A 21640-nucleotide genomic window follows, 5' to 3' on the forward strand; every position below is an offset into this window, starting at 1 on the left:
ATCACATGAGTTTAGTGGTCTGATTAATTCACATAAGAAAAAATACCAATGCTCTTGCTGGGAGGAAGCTTTCATTCTCAATGTTGCCTGTGCGAAACCAGTTTTCTAGTTAAAGAGAATTCCAGTCTTCAGGGCTGTCCAGTTCAGAACCTTTTACAAGAAGTAACTTCACAGGAATAAATGGCTAAAAAACCAAAATCGTTGAATGCTACACAATGTTGAACTATGTCTCACACTATAGTTGCAAACAGATTATTACTATCACCATCAACAATAACTGCTGAGTTTTGTGAACCAAGTGAAACAGAGCCTAGAAATTGTCATGTCAGCTACTTATTCAGATAGGAGACATTGGACAGCAAACACTTTCTATGCGCCATTCCCAATTTATATATATATAAAAAATTCGATATGTTGGTCAAATTCTCCCTGAAAGTAAAGTTGTTTGTATGACTGGTATCACTGTGCTATCTTCAGTGAAAACAAAAGACTGAAGAAGAGTTTGACCATGTTGGTCATCTGGAATATTGCATCAGTTTTGGGGCCCTCACTACAGAAGGGATGTGGAGAAATTGGAGAGAGTCCAGCGGATGGCAACAAAAATGATTATGGGGGGGGGCACATGATTTATGAGGAGAGGGTGAGGGAACTGGGCTTATTTAGTTTGCAGAAGAGAAGAGTGATGGGGGATTTGATAGCAGCCTTCAACTACCTGAAGGGGGGTTCCAAAGAGGATAGAGCTCAGCTGTTCTCAGTGGTGGCAGATGACAAAACAAGGAGCAGTGGTTTCAAGTTGCAGTGGGGAAGGTCTAGGTTGGATATTAAGAAAAAACTATTTCACTAGGAGGGTGGTGAAGCACTGGAATGGGTTACTTGGGGAAGTGGTGGAATCTCCATCCTTAAGAGGTTTTTAAAGCCTGGCTTGACAAAGCCCTGGCTCCGATGATTTAGTTGGGGTTGGTCCTGCTTTGAGCAAGGGGTTGGACTAGATGACCTCCTGAGGTCTCTTCCAACCTGTCATCTATGATTCTTCTAGGTTGATAATGAGGGTATTTACAGTAACAAGATACTTGAGTGATCAGATGGGTCAAAGAACTACTAATAATTGGGAAGCACTATTCAGTGAGCTGTATAATCTTTGGGGAAGATGAACAGGTGCAGCTCATTTCTAATCAGTGAAAATATGTATTAAAAATAGAAAAAGTAAAATTTAAAAATGCTAACTTTATTCAGTGAAAAGTTTAGATAAAGTTTATTGAATAAGACAACATGAGTAGAATAAACAGTGGCCTTGATCTACAGAAGTTATCTCTGTTTTAATGTAAATCCTGGATGTGTATCTTCTGCTGCCTCTCAGCTGTTCTGGGAGCTAAAATGACATCCATTGAGATGTTCCCCCTGTCTCCAAGGATGTTGTTTTGGGCAGTCCTGGCTCCCAGGGAGAAACACAAATGAAGAGAGATGGAGACGTGAAAAAAGACACAAGGAAGGGAAACAATATGTTTGTGGTAGATGAAAGGGGCATCTCAGGGCACACCTACACTACAGCTACAGCTACAGCTGCAGTTACTCCATTGTAGTGTAGACTCTTCAGCTACAGAAAGGGCTTTTCCAATGCTGGAGAGGCAGTAACTAGAGCAATGGAAGAATTCTTGTGTCCATCTAGCTGCCTCTAGGGTAGGAGTTAGGGTGACCTAACTATGCTGCACAGCTGTGATGTGACATTTTTCACAGCCCTGAGCAGTTTAGGTAGGTCGACCTAAATTTTAAGTGTAGACCAGCCCTCCTCATGAGCTGCCTTCTTCGCAGCAGCCCTAGGGAAGGGCTCCCTATCCAGTCCAGCCCCTGCCCTGCCTGGGGAAGACTGGACTCAAGCAGGGGAAGTGTCTGTGTGAGCGGACGTAGATTGCCTCTTGCCTGTGTTCTCAAGCACTGAGCCACACCCCCTCACCACGGAACTACAACTCCCATGATGCTCCTGCGTCTTATGTCAGCAGCTGCGTGGTTCCCATGGTGACCAGGAGCTGGGCCTGAGGTCAGAGCGCCCCCAGGCCCACGGCGGCCCCTGAGCAGCGATGCCCAAACCCAGGTAACGAGGTGGCGGCGGCCGCCGCGTTCCTCCCAGGGCTCCCGGTACAGGTTGGGGGCTCGGCGCCTCTGTATCCATTCAGCCGCTGCCTCCCCTTCCGTCCAGCACCTTCTGCCCCGGGCCGGGCCGCGCTGTGCGGGGCTGGGTCGTCTCCGCCCCCGCCACTCCTGCCCGCGCGGGGCTCGCACCGCTCGGGGAGCTGGGAGACCCCCTCTGCGCCCGCCCCACGGGCCCCAGAGGAGATTGGTGCTTTGGAGATACAGAGGTGGAGCCGCCGCCGGGCCCCTCCCTTCCGGGGAGCGGGGCTGTGACAGCGATGGGGCGGAGGGAGGCTTCTGGGAGCTTGTTTCCTCCGCCAGCAGGCTCAGGAAGACACCGCAGGCCAATGAAATCAGAGTGGAGAGGGTCTGCCGTCACGGCCCACGTTTTCAAAGCGAGCAGCGCGGGGGGTCCCAGCCTGGGACGGGTATTCAGCACTTCCGGAAACGTAGGCTGCCCTCAGAAATCATTAATCTTTTGTGGCCTTTCAGAGATGTTAATGTCACCATCATCACCATGTGCTGCCAGCCTCCATATAAAGGATCAGTGGGGAAGTACCCTGACCCCACATTTAATACTTTGTGATAGAAGCTGCTAAAACACCTGCAAGACTTCGAGGAACTTCAGCATTACATATAGACAGATGGCCACAGCTGCTTTTGGAAGTGTCTTCAATTACTTAGTGTAGGGATATGTCTGTACAGCTGTTCCCAGGCTAGCTTTCTTGAGCTAGCTTTAGAGGGGTAGCCGTGTTAGTCTGGATCTGTAAAAAGCAACAGAGAGTCCTGTGGCACCTTTACTCTCTGTTGCTTGAGCTAGCTTGAATTCAGCTAGTGCAGGTAGCTGACTGTGCAGCACAGACTTCAGAGTGGGCTAGCAAGCTCGGGCTTATACTGCCTATCTTGCACTGTCTTCACTGCTATTGTTACCCACGTTCGCATGATTCAAGCTAGCGTGGGTAGACGGGCATGTGCACAACTTGTGCTCGTCAGATATACCCTATGTGCAGTTACCTACTACTGACATTGGAAGTTACAAAACATTAGTGAAATGGTACATGGTGCATTGAAACACATAGTAAAATCCTTAATTATCAGAGAAACAAGCTATTAAACTCTTAAAATTGCTTCCAAAATGAGGGAGTTTATCTACTAAACGTATGAGATTTTGCAGGTCTAAACTTCTCTATCATGCCTCTCTGTTCCACAGATTTATTTGTGATTTCTAAGGGGAGTTTCCTTACTGAAGCATAGCTAGTTCTGATCAAGGATGTATTCATATGCAAAGAGAATGTAGTATTCAAAATCTTCACTTGTCCTTTCAAACCTTAGTGGGAAATATGAATAGGTTTTCTGAAGATGGGGAGGGATAGCTCAGTGGTTTGAGCATTGGCCTGCTAAACCCAGAGTTATGAGTTCAATCCTTGAGGGGGCCACTTGGGGGTCTGGGGCAAAATCAGTACTTGGTCCTGCTAGTGAAAGCAGGGGGCTGGACTCAATGACCTTTCAAGGTCTCTTCCAGTTCTAGGCGATGGGATATCTCTATTAATTATTATAAGACATCTTATTTTGTTTTCTCTATTAGTGATACTCTGTGGGATATTGCTAAAGCTGAAGTGGAGAAAAAAGAAAATCTTGAAGGCAATGGAGATGGAGTGGAAGTTTGGGAAAAATCACTACTCTTTATGGGAAACAAAAATGGGGTAACACTGATACTATGCTTTATTTTATGTGATTGCTGTGCTTTCCTTGAAAATATTGTATACCACTGAAAACATATGCAATACCATATCTATTGCAGAAACAAGAAATCTTCCCCAATATGAATCTGTGCAGAGGGTTGGCATTCATGTGCAGAACAATTAGAAATGTTTCATGCTATTTACTCCTGAGGGCATTCTGCGCCAAAAAATTTAAAATTCTGCACACAATATTTTAAAATTCTGCAAGTTGTATTTGTCAATAAATAAATGCAGAGGTTCCAGCATGGCAGTGGGAAGCACAGGCTACTGACTTGTGGAAGGTGGGAGATCACCCTGCAGCCCCCCTACCCTCGGGACACGGACTCGGCGGTGAGGCTGCACCCGACCCTGACACTGCACAAGGCCTTGGCTTGCCCCAGAAACACCCTGGGGCCCTGCCCCTCTGCATCAGGTGCACCAGGTGTGGGGCAGGCAGCTCAACTAGGCAGGATCCAAGTGTGAAAGGGCTCAGTGTGGGGGGGATCCAGGTGTGTGGTGAGAAGATCCTGTGTGGGACAATCTGGGTGCAGGCAGATCAGTGGGGGGTCTAGGTGTGGGGGGGATCTGGATGCACAGAGGCTCGTTGGGGGGATTCCAGGTATAGGGGCAATGAGACTCTGTAGGGGCTTCCAGGTGAAGGTTGGGGCTCAGTGGAGGGGTCTGGCTTTGGGGGGCTCAGCGGGGTGGGGGTCAGGTCCTGGAGGAGTGAGGCTTGGTGGGGTGGTGGTCTGGGTGCAGCTAGTTGGGAGTTAGTGGTATGGGGGTCTGGATGTGGGGGCTCAGGGTGGTGCGGGTGGTGGGGCATCAGTGGAGGGTTGATTGTAGGGAGCTCAGGGAGGGTCTGGGTGTAGGGGTGGGGATCTGGGTGCAGGGGGCCCCATTCCTCCAGCATTTAGATGCAGGGGTTGAGGTGCAGTGGGGTGGGGTTCGGGTATGGAGGGCTAGGGAAGTTTTGAATGTACCTGGTGAGGCTTGGCAGCAGTGTCTGGGTAAAGGAAGTCCGGATGCATAGGAGTTGTGTGGGTGGGGGAGCAGCTCCCAGTACAGTGATCCCTCCCCTCACAGTTGAGGAGTGATGAGGGCAGGAAGCAGAGGAGGATGCTGAGCTTCCTGGCAGAGGTTTCTGGGGGGGTGTCTGACAAAGCCCCAGACACTCCTTGCAGGGGAAAAGGAAGGCCTGTTCTCTCCTGCCTCCAGTCCAGCCGGGACTAGTGGCTGATTCCGGCTCAGGGTAGGAACCACTGGCTTTGGTGTCCCCAGCCTTGGGGTGATTTATCTCTCTGCTGGCTGCTCCGGGTGCCTGAAATGATGTATCTGCTCTGTTAGGGAGTGGTGCATGACTGCTCTTGCAGCTTCCCTTTGCTTCCCTGTCAGAAAGTCATTTTTCTGCGGGAAAGCAAAGAAATCTATCTGCAGGGGACATGAAATCTGTGCATGCGCAGTGGCACAGAATTCCCCCAGGAGTATCTATTTTATGCCTTTTTATTCTGTCAGAAGCTCACTTTTGTGCTAGAAATAAGCCAGACTACAACCATTCTTCTTCATCAGTGAATAAACATAGCAGGTATAGTTTCATTTAAAAAACAAACAAACCAAAAAACAGCAGACAGAAATACAGTCCTATTTTTTAGCTCCTGACATCTGGTCATATAACACATCCATGCAAAGATATTTTTGAACACAGAATGTTAATTAGTAAAAGTCTAACTCAGGAGCATTGGTAATCAGTATTATAACTCAAAAAGTGTCGCATCCAACATAGTGGAATTCTGTGTTGCTCTTCATCTTGTCAGATAAAGAGGAACAGATCACAGAACTAAAAAATTAATGGTAACTTAAGTACAAGTGATCATGACTTGATCACATTTATAATGTGCAATAAAGTCCAGACCAATAACATATACATAGTGCTTTAAAAGGGCCAATTTCACGAAGCCAAAAATAATCATGAACGAAATCAGCCAGGAGAACTTAATCAGAAAAATGTGAATGATAATTGGGAATTGTTTAAGAACACTTTCCTATGTGACTCAAAAGCTACAGTTAAGAATGGCTATATTAGTTAAAAAAAAAACAACCTGGTTTAGAGGGAAAGAGAAGGTAGCTATAAAAATTATAAAGACAAATGGAAGAAGGGGGAAGTTGATAGTAATGAATATAAATCAGAAGCTAGGAATTGAGGAAAATTGATACAGGAAGCAAAGGGATGTAAGGAGAAATCTATGGCCGGCATAGTTAAGGACAATAAGGAGTTTTTTAAGTATACTAGCAACAAAAAGAATCCTAACAAAGGTATTGGTCAATTACTAGATGGAAATGGTAGAATTATAAATAATAATGGAAAAAAGGCAGAAGTGTTCAATACATATTTCTGTTCTGTATTTGGGAAAAGAGATTATGTAGTCACAAATGACAACAGTCTTTCCATACCACCAGTATTTCAAGAGTATGGTAAACAGCATCTACTAAAGTTAAACTTTTTTATGTCAACTGGTCTGGATAACTTGCATCCAAGAGTTTTAAAAGAACTGGCGGAAGAGGTCGCTGGGCCATTATTGCTGCTTTTCAATAAGTCTTTGAACACTGGGAAAGTCCCAGAAGGCTGGAAGAAAGTTAATGGAGTGCCAATATATAGAGGCCCATGTCCATCTTTCCCCATCAGGCCCAGGGGGAGATCATCGCTTCCACATCTCTATAAAGTAGGCTTAAAGGGGAATTAGCAGCCTAGGGGCTGAGGCATTCAGGCAGGGTGGAGTGGCAAGCAGTCTAACACCTGATGTCCTGATTCAGGCAGATGGCAGGTCTCTTGGCCCAAGGTGAGTAGTCAGTCACCCAAAGGTGGGGCGGCCATAGGAGGGTAGGAGGACTCAGGCCCACTCTACTTCACGGGTCCCACCCCAGGGCCCTAACAGTGGCAGAGGGCTCCACTGTGTCTGGTTTCCCTGGGCTACTTCCTACGATCCCCTCACCAGGTACCTTTGTCTCGTGGGGTTCCTCCATCTTCCTGGGGTACATAACCAGTGCCAGTCCCAGCAGCTCTTCAGCATCCTTATTGGTTGGCAGTCCCTTCGAGTCCTCGATGCTCCATAGATCCCTCTTGAGTGCAGGCCCCAGCAGTGGGCAGGAAACATCTGTCTCCTTTGCAGGCTCCAGCCCCACTGAACTGCAGGGCCCGCCTTTTAAACTTCCTCTCCCACCTCTTTGCTTCCGACAGGGTGGGAATGGCTTGTCTGGCTCTGCCCACTAGGGGGCGGGTTGTGGTTCCTCCCCGTCAGGCCCGGTGGGAGGCCATGCCCCCTCGCTATACAATATTTTAAAATGTAAATGGGATGCCCAAATAATTATAAGCCTGTCAGTCTGATATCGACCCTGGGCAAGATAATGGAGTGACTGATACAGAACTCAATTAATAAAGAATTAAAGGAGGGTAATATAATTAATACCAATCAACAAGGGTTTATGGAAAATAGATCCTGTCAAACTAACTTGTTATCTTTTTTTTTTTTTTTTTGGATGAGATTACAAGTTTGATAAAGTATCAGAGTATAAAGTAGCCATGTTAGTCTGAATCTGTAAAAAGCAACAGAGGGTCCTGTGGCACCTTTAAGACTAACAGAAGTATTGGAGCATAAGCTTTCGTCAGTCTGATGAAGTGGGCATTCACCCACGAAAGCTTATGCTCCAATACTTCTGTTAGTCTTAAAGTTTGATAAAGGTAATAGTGATGATGTAGTATACTTAGACTTATGTAAGGCGTTTGACTTGATACTTCATGACATTTTGTTTAAAAAACTAGAATGATATAAAATTAATATGGCACACCTTAAATGGATTACAAACTGACTAACTGGTGGATCTCAAAATGTAATTGTAAATGGGAAATCATTATTGATCAGGTGTGTTTCCAGTGGGGTCCTGCAGAGATCAGTTTTTGATCCCTACACCAGTGGTTCTCAAACTTTTGTACTGGTGACCCCTTTCACATAGCAAGCCTCTGAGTGTGACCCCCCTTATAAATTAAAAACAGTTTTTTACATATTTAACACCATTATAAATGCTGGCTGCAAAGCAGGGTTTGAGGTGGAGGCTGACAGCTCGCGACCCCCCATGTAATAACCTCGCGACCCCCTGAGGGGTCCTGTCCCCAGTTTGAGAACCCCTGCCCTACAGTATTAAACATTTTTATTAATGACCTGGAAAAATACATAAAATCATCCTTGATAAAGTTTGCAGATCACATAAAAATTGGGGAAGTGGTAAATAATGAAGAGGAAAGTTCACTTATACAGAGCGATCTAGATCACTTGGGAAGCTGGGCGCAAGCAAACAACGTATGTTTCAGTACAGCTAAAGGTATAAATCTAAGAACAAAGAATGTAGGCCATACTTATGGGATTGGGGCTCTCTCCTGGGAAGGAGTACATTTTATAAAAGATTTCAGGGTCGTGGTGGATAATCATCTGAACAAGGGCTGCCAGTGTGATGCTGTGGCCAAAAGAGCTAATGCGATCTTTAGATGCCTGAAGAGGGGAATCTTGAGTAAGAGTAGAGAGACTATTTTACCTCTTTGTACTTGGCACTGGTGTGACCACTGCTGTAATATGTTGAATTCTGGTGTCCACAATTCAAGAAAGATGTTCATAAATTGTGGAAGGTTCAGAAAAGAGGCAAGAGAATGAATGATTAAAAGGATTAGAAAACATGCCTTACAGTAATAGACTCAAGGAACTCAGTTTATTTAGCTTAAGAAAGAGAAAGCTATGGGGTGACTTGATCATAGTCTATAAGTATTTATATGTGGAACAAATATTTAATAAGAGGCTCTTCAATCTAGCAGAGAAAGGAATAATACAGTTCAATGGCTGGAAGTTGAAGCTAGACAAATTCAGTCTGGAAATAAGGCATATATTTTTAACAGTGAGAGTAATTAACCATTGGAACAATTTACCAAGGGTTGTGGTGGATTCTCCATCACCAACAATTTTTAAATCAAGATTGGATCTTTTTCTAAAAGATATGCTTCAGGAATTATTTTGGGGACATTTCATGGCCTGTGTTATATGGGAGGCCAGACTAAATTTTCACAATCGCCCCTTCTGGCTTTGGAATCTGTGAATCTATATAGGCCCTGGGATCCTGATAAAACTTATGTCCATGCTTAATTTTATTCATGTTTGTAGTCTCTATGACTCCAGTGGGACATAAATTTAAGCATGTAAATAAGTATTTGGAGAATCAGGGTCTTAGACTGGATACTGGAGTTCATAACATTGATCCACTGTCTCTTATGCTTACTCAATTGCTTCTCCTCTTTTTCCCCACTTTTTTCTTGATAACCAGGGCCAGCTCTGGCTTTTTGGCCACCCCAAGCAAAAAAAAAAAACCAAAACGGGGCGGCCAGAACGGCAAAGCAAAAAAACAAACAAACCATGCAGCGCGGCCGGAGCGCGGGTGCAGGGGGACCGGCTTGAGGGAGCGGGCAGGAGAGAGAGAGAAGGGGGCGGCCAGGGCTACAGCAGGGGCGCTGCCACGCGGCCTCTCCCGCTGCGCCGCCTCCTGCCGCAAGGGCTCCGCTCTGGTCGGCAGGGAGGAAAGGAAGAGGACTGCCCTGCAGGGCGCTCTGGTTCTCCTCGCCACCGCCCTAGGATTGGGCAGAATGCCGCCTCGAACAATCTTCCGCCCCAAGCACCAGCTTGTTCAGCTGGTGCCTGGAGCCAGCCCTGTTGATAACTATTTGTTGGAAATATAAATAAGTCAGAACTTGCCTTTTTATCTTTCTAAGTGAATTGAAGCATATGTGTGTTTCATTATTACTGCAGAGAAGCGTGGCATTGTGCAACATGTAATCTTGTATAAGCATTAAGAATAGATAAATGGGTTTTGCAGATTTATAAAAAAAATTGTTTCTGAAATTCCAATATGTGATTACAAACAGGGATGAAACTTTACAAGTGCTAGGACCTTTTTTAAATTAGACTGACCTAACTTGGAATCTGAATCCGAATAGTGCAGAGACATGCTGTTTAACTGTGTTATTTCATGAATTCATTTTACTTCCATCTCAATTATGATTTACACATATTCACTGGAAACCAATCATTAGATTAACTTGTTATTAGCAATTAACAACAGTTAAACAGTTTAACACAGTTGGCCAGACTGATCACTAATGTATTGTCTGATTTTAGGTATCCTGTTGTTATTACTGTATTTGTCATATCCAGCAATTTATTATAATTATGTTAATAGCAGTGTAGCTACATTCTGATAGAAAGTAGGCACTTAACTTTCTAGTAATCAGACTACAAATGATTGCATAAGTTTACAGTTTTCAGATGCATTCTTTTAATCATTCCAATAATAAAGCATTACAACATATACAATTATATAACTTTTATGCTTTAATGATATTACAATAGCGTTCTTCATTGTTTTTAATTTCCAGGGAAAGACTACTATTATACTGAGGTGTCTTGACAGGTATGTGTTAAGTTTTGAAAAGTATTTTGCATCTCTGGGAGTAATATCAATAATATTTTTGTAGTAGTCTTACAGAGAATATTATGTGCCAGTAAAAGAAAGTTATTGTGTAAAAATATGGATGGTGACTAGATTTTAAATTTTCTCGGTAGTGACCTGATGCATGATTTGTGAAGGGTTAATGCTATCTAAATATCTATAATGTGTTAGTAAAACATTTTGGCATTTGGAGCCAGATTTCTAGAGTGCTATGACTGGTAGTTTGAGAGCTCAGTCACAGTATGCGTGTGCACAGTTTTGAAAATTTGGTCCTCTGTGTCCCTTTGATATCCATTAAGGAACTGGCACGCCTGCTGTCTGTCTTGTTCTCTTTATATTCCTGTTTTCCCAGTATAAATTCTCTACTGTTTGGTTAATAAATTGAGTTGAGGTAATGGTAAAAGTTACTGTATGTTAAGTAAATTCAGAAGTTCTTAAAAGAATATATGCAGGTGACATATACTGTATCTTCATTGAATAGGGATGAAATTCCAAAACCAACATTAGCCTTGGAATATACTTTTGGAAGAAGAGCAAAAGGTCATAACAGAGTGAGTACATGGCAAAAATACTATAATATTTTTGTTGTATAGCTCATTCATTAGTAAAACCTAACTAGTGACTTTTTCTTTTGACTCAACAGTCATCTGCGAGACAGAAAGTATTTCAGTTTGAATTTTACTTCAGTTTTCGGAATGCTTGGATAGCTTTCATTTTACATTTTGATCTACAGCATGTTTCTCCTTTACATTGAGAATGGGTGATATTTTGGTCTGTTATAGCATACCTTCTCAAATGAAGAGATTGATATCTTTCATGAGCAGGGCTCTGTCTATGATGTAATCATGCATGTGTCTACATGCTTATAATTACCTATTTTTCACTTGCCACATAGATTCTGGAGCAAAATTAGGTTCTCATTTAACAAAAAACAAAACGAACACCCACAACAACAATTTTGTCCTCGTGGTTCCAAAGGTAACCTTCAAAATGTGAACTGAATTTAAACCAGTGTAGTGGTATCTGACTACAGTCAGCCTGCAGCCATAATCATGGGAGAAGTATGAACTTCTCTATCAGTCTTGGTGGGTGTTAAAACTGAAATCTAATGATAGTTCAAGCATCAACATTGTTAACTATTTCATGCTGATTGTTTTAGTAGAAACACTGAGCTACTGTGCTTGTCCTTTATTGCATGACAGATTGACAGATAGTGGGCAATGGGGTAGCTAGTTGCTGTTGGGTTGTGGGCAATGTTCCCTCTAATCTTTTCCATCCATGTGCGGAATAAATTATGTTCACCGAGGTGATGTGCGGATGTGCACCACCGGTAGAAACAAAAAACCTAGATATAATATATATTTTTAAAAAGTTACCATAGGGATAATTACTCCAGCCAGGACAGGTTAGGCATTTTAGAACTCACTGCTCAAAGAATTAAATTGAAGTGTAAGAAAAATAATAATTATGAAGTGCATAGACCAGTCAAAAAACTAAAATAACACACTTTGAAAGAATATAATTACAGAGAATATATGTGCATTGCAGGAAGTACCAAGAAATAACAACAACACATTAATACAAGTAGTGTTGGGAGGTGAGTGTGAAAGACTGTATGTGTGTGTGTGTGTGTGTGTGAGAGAGAGACACAGAGACTGTATATGTGTGTATGTGTGTGTGTGTGATACACAGAGACTCTGTGTGTGCTGGCTGCTGGGGAAGTCTCTAAGAGACCCTGCACTGTCTCTTTAAGGCACTCACTCAACCCCGGAAGGCTCGTTCAGACCACAGCAGCTCTCCTGCTCCTGAGCCCTATCTCCTCTCCCCCGCTCTGCGTAGATGGGGTACATGTTGGCAGGGGGAGGGGGACACCCTCACATCTGCACACACACACACCCGGGCTCTGCACAGCCAGCATGAGGGTCCCAGGAGTAGCTGGCCAGGTCTCCAAGGCAGAGGGCAGGAGCAATGTGGCTGCAAAGCAGCGGGGGGAGGGGCACCTGAACACACACTGCCGGATGTGCGTGGCTCTGCTAACCAAGTGCGCAGCACTTGAATCACTCCTGGGTGGCCGCCCGACCACACAGCTTAGAGGGAACACAGGTTGTGGGGGTGGGGACTGAGAAATTCAGGACCCTCTTTGAAATGTTAAGTCACCTTATGGACCTGATTCTCCATTAAAGTGTATTTTTAGTTATTTTCACCACTACAAAGTGGGTTTAAATCACTCCTATAGTGTTTTAAAGCCATTTTCTATTTACTTGACACTGATGTAAATGAATATGCATGGTACAAGGGCAACAGAGAATCAAGTCTTATGTGCTTAAAAGTCCTATGTGCTTCTAACCATTCAATTTCCTCCTCACACAGGTGTACACATCCCATCCTATTCACCACCTAAGCTTCAGCTGTCTTTGATCCTGCCATGCCACTCTGGTCTTTATGTGCTTAAAGTGGTAGGGAGGGGAGGGAGAAGACAACTGGGCATGACAGGGAAGAAAGAAGGTTTTGGTTGGGGGACAGGATATCTATGCTGCATAAATAGGGAGTTGTCTATATGAGAAGTTAGTGCGGAATAAGCTAGGGTGTGAATTTAAAGTGCAGTAGCTACTCCACACTAACTCCCTGGATAGACAAGCCCTAAGAGATTGTGGCCACATAATTAACTTCTAATTTGACACATAATTCATGGGACAAGCCTCATGTGCTATGCTGTGCTCCTGTACTGTGCTCATTGCACATAAGGGACCCATCTGTTGCCATTGTTACAACAACTGGAAACTTCTGATGTGTTACCTGGAAATACAAATTCCTAATGCAAAGAAACTGTTTTGCAGCCAAAAGACATTGCACATTTTTGGGAACTAGGTGGTGGAACCTCATTATTGGACTTGATTCATATACCAATAACTAATGACAACATAAGGTAAGTGATAAAGAACCTTACAATGTCAGAGTTAATTTTGTTTAAATGAAAACTGAGATTAAATCTCGGCTATTTTGTTGTGGAGAAATCTTCCAAAATGTAAACTGTTTACTAGGTTTGAAAGTTTTTATCAGAGTGGTTTTTCCTAAAAATCAGTTATGCTTAGTGGTGGAGGGACACCCCAACTGCCACTGATTAACAGCTGTGAGCTCCTTCCTTCTTTCCTGTAAATAGTCCTGCTTCTCAGCTGTCTCCAGCCATACGGGGAGGTAGCATGTGGAAGGGTAGACTCACCAGCCAATGAATCCCTTCGTTGTTGGGTACAGCATAGCAGGGTGTCCTCCTCTAGCACCTCCTGCCAAAGGTTGCTCCAGTCCTTCCGTGGTCGGCCTCTTCTTGCGACTTGGGCCTCCAGCCAAGTCACATATAGTCTTGCCCCTTCCAGGTAACAAAAACAAAAAAACAAACAAAATTCCAAAAATGTCCCAACACAAAAGAGCTTCTGTCCCCTCTGGGACTATTCCTCAGCCTATCCTTGAGGCTCTGTCTTCAGTCCCACCCTGTGCTGAATAGTCCTTACATCTGTCTTGTATGCTCCTTCCTTGGTAGGGGATTCCAGCTCAGGGAACCCTGTATTAAGCAACTAGGTGTGCTCCTTCAGACATGCTGCTGTTTCCCTGGGCTACTTCTTATCTCCAAGACCTTCATGCCGCTTTCCTGGAGTCTGTGGTTAGCATAAACTCTCTTCTGGTTCCCAGGCCTTTGAATTCTCCTGAGATACTCCCAATTCCTTATCATAGAATCATAGAATATCAGGGTTGGAAGGGATCTCAGGAGGTCATCTACTCCAACCCCCTGCTCAAAGCAGGACCAAGCCCCAGACAGATTTTTACCCCAGTTCCCTAAATGGCCCCCTCAAGGATTGAACTCACAACCCTGGGTTTAGCAGACCAATTCTCAAACCACTGAGCTATCCCTCTCCCCAAAAGCAGGGCCAACACATCAGATGGGCAGCAGGGGCACGTGCCACAAGCCAGGCAGGAGTCGAACCTGCAATCTCCTGATCTGTAGTCAGACGCGTTATCTTTCTTTAGCTCTGGAACACTGCTCCCTCAGGACTGGCTCTCTGTGCCTGGCCCCTTTCCAGGGCTTACCCCAGGGATTAATTCTATCCCTGTGGCTTTTTTGTATCTGCCTTCCCAGAGAGAGGGCAATCTTCTCTCTCTTGGGTTTCTCTGTCTTTAGGCTCTCATATAGTTTTCATTTACTCTTATGAAGAAGATCCAGCTCCTTCCCAGTTGGATCTCATAACAGATCAAGCCTGACACACCATCCAGGTGTAGCAAGGTGGGCCAAATGAGCTCTCAGATTTCTGTTAACTCTTTGTTCACTTATGTGGGGTAGACACCCCATCATATAATTCCGTGGAGAGGATGGCTCATGCGTAGGTACAGAAGAAGAAGGGACCCAGCCTGCTCTCAACTGGACTGTCGAGAAAGCAACATAAGAGGTGTAGAAAACAGAATATGGCTGCCAATGCTGTCAACCTCCAGGAGCAGCCTGTTGAAGGATTTGTCTACAGTTAAAACCCTACAGCACCACTATTGCACCGCTGTAATGCTTCTGTATAGACACTACCTTTGCTGACAGGAGGGAATCTCCCATTGGCGTAGGTAATCCACCCACCCAAGAGTCAGTAGCTAGGTTGATCTAGCGCTGTCTACACCGGCGGTTATGTCAGCTTAAATACACTGCTCAGAGGTTGACCTAACTTTTTAGTATGGACCAGGCCTAAGAGAGCAGCATGTTGGAGTGGGAGAGAAAGGTGGACCTCACTGATAGAGGAGAGAGAAATCAATCATGGGGAGAGAAAAACCCGACCTTAATGAAGGAGAAGATGGAGTGGTGTGGACCTCATGGAGCTAAGGGAGAGGAAGACAAAAAAAGATATGAGGTCCCTGTGCAGCTTGAAAGAGGATGAGAGATGAAGTTTCTGAGAGAGATAGGGGACAGATACTGCAATACAGGGGAGAACAGAGGGAAGAGAATGTGGTGGAAATGGATCAGAAAGAATGGAGTAAGGGCAGCAAGAAGAGGCAATAAATGACAAGAAGAGGCAATAAGTGTGGAAGAGAATAAATGACTAAATGAGGAGAAAACAGATACAGCATTTCATATAAAGAACACGAGGAGAGTAAGGAGAAAGGATAATAAAAGAGAAAACAATAAGAGAAAAAAGAAAAGGGAATAGAATGATTTGGAGATAGAAAGAGAAAAATGATTTTTCGGGTTAGTAAGTTTTATTTAGTGTTTTTTATGTTCTGATATTTTATTGCTTTATTCTATTGGCAGATTCCCATATCTTCAGGTTTTGTAGAAAGCATTGGGATGGCTTGGTATTTGAGCACTTACTGTCTGTATATTATTGCACTGGCTACTCTGGATTCTGTCATTGCATAATGAGAAAAAATATTTAAAAAATATCGCTGTGGCCTCTGGGAGCCTAGTTGCTCCTGGAGACCTTTGGATACTTTGGAGAATTATCATTTGAATTTTTTTTCCAAACATTGCCCCCAGTGCATGGACTCCAGCATTAACTGCTGAACTCCACTTCTTCTGGAATGGAGGAGGCTGGTAGCTGCCTGAAGATCCTCTCCCCTGTCTTTATGGTAAATGAATCTTTAATTTGGATGACCCAGGGCCTAAAGAATCTTCTCTCTGCCCCTCCTAAGACTGGCCCTGTCAGTAAGACACCATTACAGTGCACCAGTGCAGTTGTCATGTTTGCAAAGACAGTATTTTCATTTTGTTTCACCACCAGCACAAATACTTTTTCGGTGGTTTTTGTGTCCACCTGTAATCGAGAAGCTTATTTATTTTAAACTACCTTGAACTATATCTAGTTTAGCCAAGACACTTTCCATTAGATTTTTCATGGCATGACTTGGTGAAATTAGAGATTTATCTTGCTCTGTATCTCTTCTGATTTCCCTCCAATCTGGAATCCACATAGTAAAACGTGTTCCTATAGAGCCTGGTTGAAACCAGCAGTCAGTTCTCTGCTATTAGTGGCATTCTGTTTCAGACATGTGTTTCAAGTGCTCTGTGTTTGATTGGATTTTATTAATCTCTTCCTCTCAGGGCTGACCTTAAACCAATGCAACCTTTTAGTATGTATAGGGTACCATTCTTCCAAGGATCATTAACCTCACATCTCCTGATCTACCACCCAGAGCATCAGCCTCAGTTTGTCATCTGAGGTTCCTTCTAACTGGCACAACAAGTCACGGCACAGAATAAATTTCCTTACTATCTTCTTCTACTTCCTGATTGGAAGGTTGCACTTTGGTTACTCTTCTGAGTTTCTGGGCCATGTAGGTGATCACTAAAAGTCAGGATCTTTCATAAGCAGGAGTTTGCCATAACTTAAATAGGGATTTCAGGTAGGCAAGAGATGACTGGGGTGCATGAAGAGATTATGTTGAAATGCCTTGTCATACAACAGGAGGGAGCAAAATGAGTCCCTGACACTTGCAGGTACTACTTGTATTCAAACAAAATTTCCAGAAATAAACTTCAACAATAAAGCACCCACAAATCAGTGATGAGGAGTGGAAGAGTCAAAGGTTCAGAAATTCAGCTACAAAGACAATTTAAAAGGTTTCAGCAGAGTTCAGAGTATGCTTAAGGGCCATCGCTTGTTCTGCAACCTTTAATACAAGCTTCCTCGCTGGTTGTTTTTTTTCCCCATTTGTTTTCAGCAGTTGTACTGAGGGAAAAATGTTGTTTATGAAAAATGTAATTGTCTTATGTACCAAAGATTAGACGGAATAAGAACTCTTCTGTCCCCCCCCCCCCTTTTTTTTTTTTTAATATGTAGGACTTTTGCTATAATTCTTGTTTTGGACCTTTCCAAACCTAATGAACTGTGGCCAACCATGGACAGTCTCCTACAGGTCACCAGGAACCACGTGGATAAAATTATAACTAAACTGGGAAAAACAAATCCTAAAGTAGCTACAGAAATTAAACAGAGGATGTGGAACAATATGCCGAAGGATCACCCAGTAAGATTCTTCTAGTATTTTCTCCAGATGTCATAGGCCTTTATATAGTTAAGGATAATACTGGTGAAAATCATAAATAACTCTTTTAGATTTTTATGCATGACTGAAAATCCATTTTATGTAGATGAACCTGTTCACTGGAAAATTATAGCAATTTAATAAAAATTCAGTAAGAGCAGAAACAAGGAAAGACAGTTTCTTATATCTTCTTCATAGACATCTAATGTGATTGTTATGGCATGTTACACCAATCACAAGAAACAGAGTTTTAGAGTAGCAGTTTGATATTGATTTTATAATCTTTTTTAAAATGAAGATGAAAACTAGAATGTACAGAAGAAGTCATCTGGCAAGAGACTATATGAAGGTACAAATTTAAGCGGAGTATAGTTATAACAGCCTTCAACACGACTATATACTTTGCATTTATTCAAGTGTCTATCACAAACTCAGTGCCTTTTGATAATCTGACAACTAATTAAATTATAAAGTTTCAGAGACGTTAACACCAGACCCTTAAATGCAATTGCTAATGTAATCTCTTGAAAAAGCTAAAATAGATTGTGGGAAATACAGCTGAAAACGTATATGGCACTGTGAATTCAAGTTGTACAAATGTTATGTGTATGCAATTCCTAAACAAATATTCTACGGTTCACAGACTCTGAATATAAATTCTGCTACAGTAACTTATGTAACACAATATGATAAAGAAAATGCTAATAAGGCTCCAAAAAGTGAAAAGCAAAGATGTATTAAGTAAGAAAGCAAATGCATATGATGCTTAGCAGATTTGTTTACAGTGTATGGTCCCAATACTGTAGCCCTTACTCATGTGAGCAATCCCATTCACCTCAATGGATGTAAAGGTTGCAAGATTAGATTCAATAATATGACTTTCTTAAGGACTTCCAAGGTTGATGTTCAACTTTTTTAGAAAAGGTAGTTTCTGAAAATAAAATATTACATTAAAATGCAGCTGGCTACAACCCATGACCACAAACATACAGATGCCCCAGTTGCCAGCAACTTTAGAATACAGGTTTTTTCAGCACCGTAAAAGCACAGACTCATCCTTTAGCTCAAATGGTAGTAACTGCATCAGTTGTCAGTAAGAAACAGGCTTTTTATCCTTGTGGAGGCAGGCCTCTAAAGGGAACATGATCACACATGCTAAACTAGTGTATTAATTCAACCCCTGAATACAGAAAGTAGGGCAAACGTCTTACTAATCACTTCACATACAACTATTATTTTTCAAATGTATGTCAACTCAATTCAAAAGCAGACTTGTTTGTGGGGTAAACAAGGTTTGTCTCTTACAATGGAGGAAGCACAGGGCAGATTAGAGACTATCTACAGGGGAAATGATGGGGTTCATATAGGGTTTCTACTGGGGGAATGATCATGGGCATCTCACTGGAAGGAACAGGATTGAACAAGGAGTTTTAGAGTGGGAATGGGAGAGCATGAGTGCATCGGGAGAATCTCTTAAAAATAAAAAGGCTGAGGGGTATGCATTAAGTACTTTTTAGTGGCAGTGAGGAAAATAATCAGACAAGGAGAGTCCAAGAGCACTAGTCCCTGTATGTAATTTTTTTGTCCTGAATTAATTTTTAGTTTCTCTTTTGATTAAGGAAATTGTAATGCTTCCCCAACCCCTTGGGTCCACACATCAAATTTTAAGTAAATGAAAAGCCTAGCGAAATGTGTTGGCTTGACATTGCTAATGAACGAAGTCCCCTCTATTTCCCCGCACAAAGCACTGGATAGGCAGTGGTTCAAGTTTTCCTCTAACACCGATACTTTGCCTTAACCCTTAGTTGGAAGAACCTTCACTAAAGCAGAGAAGATAGTTCATTCTTTAGGATCATTTTTTTCCTTATTCAATAAGTTGGAATGGCCAAGAAGGTTGCCATGCCAGTTTCAGCCAACTGTGATGTAGCCATCTGTCCGCTAGAAACTGACCATCTCATTTCACATAGATCACTGAAGTGTTGTCAGATGGTAATAGCTTTAAGTAACTACCAACCTGAACCTGATGTAAGCCAATTACCTATAGGTATAAAACTACTTAGCCTGTTACTCATCCCCTGAGCCACCAGCTTAATCCTATTTTATTGAGCATATAGTACTTGCATGTTAATAATTTTCTGTACAAATGTCAAATAAATAATGTATGCACCTCTTAGCTAGGTTTGTTTATATTACAAATAGAAATTATATTTTCAAAAAGTATACTGTACATCATACACTTGACCTTCATGAGGATCCTAGATAAGCCCTTCTGTTAGCTTCAGGAGGTCATCTAGTCCAACCCCCTGCTCAAAGCAGGACCAACCCCAACTAAATCATCCCAGCCAGGGCTTTGTCAGGCCGGGCCTTAAAAACCTCTAAGGATGGAGATTCCACCACCTCCCTAGGTAGCCCATTCCAGTGCTTCATCCTCCTCCTAGTGAAATAGTTTTTCCTAATTACCAACCTAGACCTCCCTCACTGCAACTTGAGACCATTGCTCCTTGTTCTGTCATCTGCCACCACTGAGAACAGCCAAGCTCCATCCTCTTTTTGGAATCCCCCTTCAGGTACTTGAAGGCTGCTATCAAATCCCCCCTCACTCTTCTCTTCTGCAGACTAGATAACCCCAGTTCCCTCACCCTCTCCTCATAAATCATGGGCCCCAGCCCCCTAATCATTTTCGTTGCCCTCCACTGGACTCTCTCCAATTTGTCCATATCCTTTCTGTAGTGGGGGGCCCAAAATTGGACGCAATACTCCAGATGTGGCCTCACCAGTGCCGAATAAAGGAAAATAATCACTTGCTGACAACGTTCCTACTAATGCAGCCCAATATACCGTTAGCCTTCTTGGCAACAAGGGCACACTGTTGACTCATATCCAGCTTCTCGTTCACTGTAATCCCCAGGTCCATCTCTGCAGAACTGCTGCTTAGCCAGTCGGTCCCCAGCCTGTAGCAGTGCATGGGATTCTTCCATTCTAAGTGCAGGACACTGCACTTGTCTTTGTTGAACCACATCCGATTTCTTTTGGCCCAATCCTCCAATTTGTCTAGGTCACTCTGGACCCTATCTCTACCCTTCAGCATATTTACCTCTCCCCGCAGATTAGTGGCATCTGGGAACTTGCTGAGGGTGCAGTCCATCCCATCATCCAGATCATTAATTAAGATGTTAAACAAAACCAGCCCCAGGACCGAGCCCTGGGGAACTCCGCTTGATATTGGCTGCCAGCTGGACATCGAGCCGTTGATCACTACCCGGTGAGCCCGGCGATCTATGCACCTTATAGTCCATTCATCTAATCTATACTTCTTTAACTTGCTGGCAAGGATACTGTGGGAGACCGTATCAAAAGCTTTGCTAAAGTAAAGGTATATCACATCCTCCACTTTCCCCATATCCACAGAGCCAGTTATCTCATCATAGAAGGCAATCAGGTTGGTCAGGCATGACTTGCCCTTGGTGAATCCATGTTGACTGTTCCTGATCACCTTCCTCTCCTCCAAATAGTTCAAAATGGATTCCTTGAGGACCTGCTCCATGATTTTTCCAGGGATTGAGGTGAGGCTGACCAGTCGGTAGTTCCCCGGATTCTCCTTCTTCCCTTTTTAAAAGATAGGCAAATAAAGTGCCCCTTTCCAGTCGCCTGGGACCTCCTCCGATTCCCATGAGTTTTCAAAGATAATGGCCAATGGCTCTGCAATCACATCAGCCAACTCCCTCAGCACCCTTGGATGCATTAGATCCGGCCCCATGGACTTGTGCATGTCCAGCTTTTCTAAATAGTCCTTAACCTGTTCTTTCACCACTGAGAGCTGCTCACCTCCTCTCCATACTGTACTGTCCAGTGGAGCAGTCTGGGGGCTCACCTTGTCTGTGAAGACTGAGGCAAAAAAAGCATTAAGTACTTCAGCTTTTTCCACATCATCTGTCACTAGGTTGCCTCCCCCATTCAGAAAGGGTCCCAAACTTTCCCTGACCTTCTTCTTGTTGCTAACATACCTGTATAAATCCTTCTTGTTACCCTTCACATCCCTTGCTAGCTGCAACTCCAATTGTGCTTTGGCCTTCCTGATTACACCCCTGCATTCTTGAGCAATATATTTATACTCCTCCCTAGTCATTTATCCAAGTTTCCACTTCTTGTAAGCTTCCTTTTTGTGTTTAAGCTCACTGAAGAGTTGTGTTTTAAGCCCAGGTTGCCACCCACTTCTACTTCCCCTACAAATTCCTCCCTGT

At 43.3% G+C, this 21640-nt stretch overlaps 1 protein-coding gene across 2 annotated transcripts in view; it reads left to right on the forward strand.

The window, feature by feature from the left end:
• The first annotated feature begins 1943 nt into the window (after positions 1-1943).
• Positions 1944-21640, forward strand: part of DYNC2LI1 (dynein cytoplasmic 2 light intermediate chain 1) — a 49869-nt gene continuing 30172 nt past the window's right edge. The window contains exons 1-6 of one of the 2 annotated variants that reach the window (XM_005296107.5): positions 1944-2089; positions 3713-3830; positions 10315-10349; positions 10870-10939; positions 13226-13314; positions 17195-17381. In XM_005296107.5, the coding sequence (XP_005296164.2) occupies positions 2076-2089; positions 3713-3830; positions 10315-10349; positions 10870-10939; positions 13226-13314; positions 17195-17381 (513 nt within the window). In that variant the 5' untranslated portion in view covers positions 1944-2075. Of the gene's footprint in view, positions 2577-3712; positions 3831-10314; positions 10350-10869; positions 10940-13225; positions 13315-17194; positions 17382-21640 lie in introns of both variants that reach the window. The other variant, XM_042855160.2, reaches the window with a different exon arrangement.

The sequence above is a fragment of the Chrysemys picta genome, chromosome 3 (assembly GCF_011386835.1).
Source record: "Chrysemys picta bellii isolate R12L10 chromosome 3, ASM1138683v2, whole genome shotgun sequence".
Taxonomy (NCBI): Eukaryota; Metazoa; Chordata; order Testudines; family Emydidae; genus Chrysemys; species Chrysemys picta.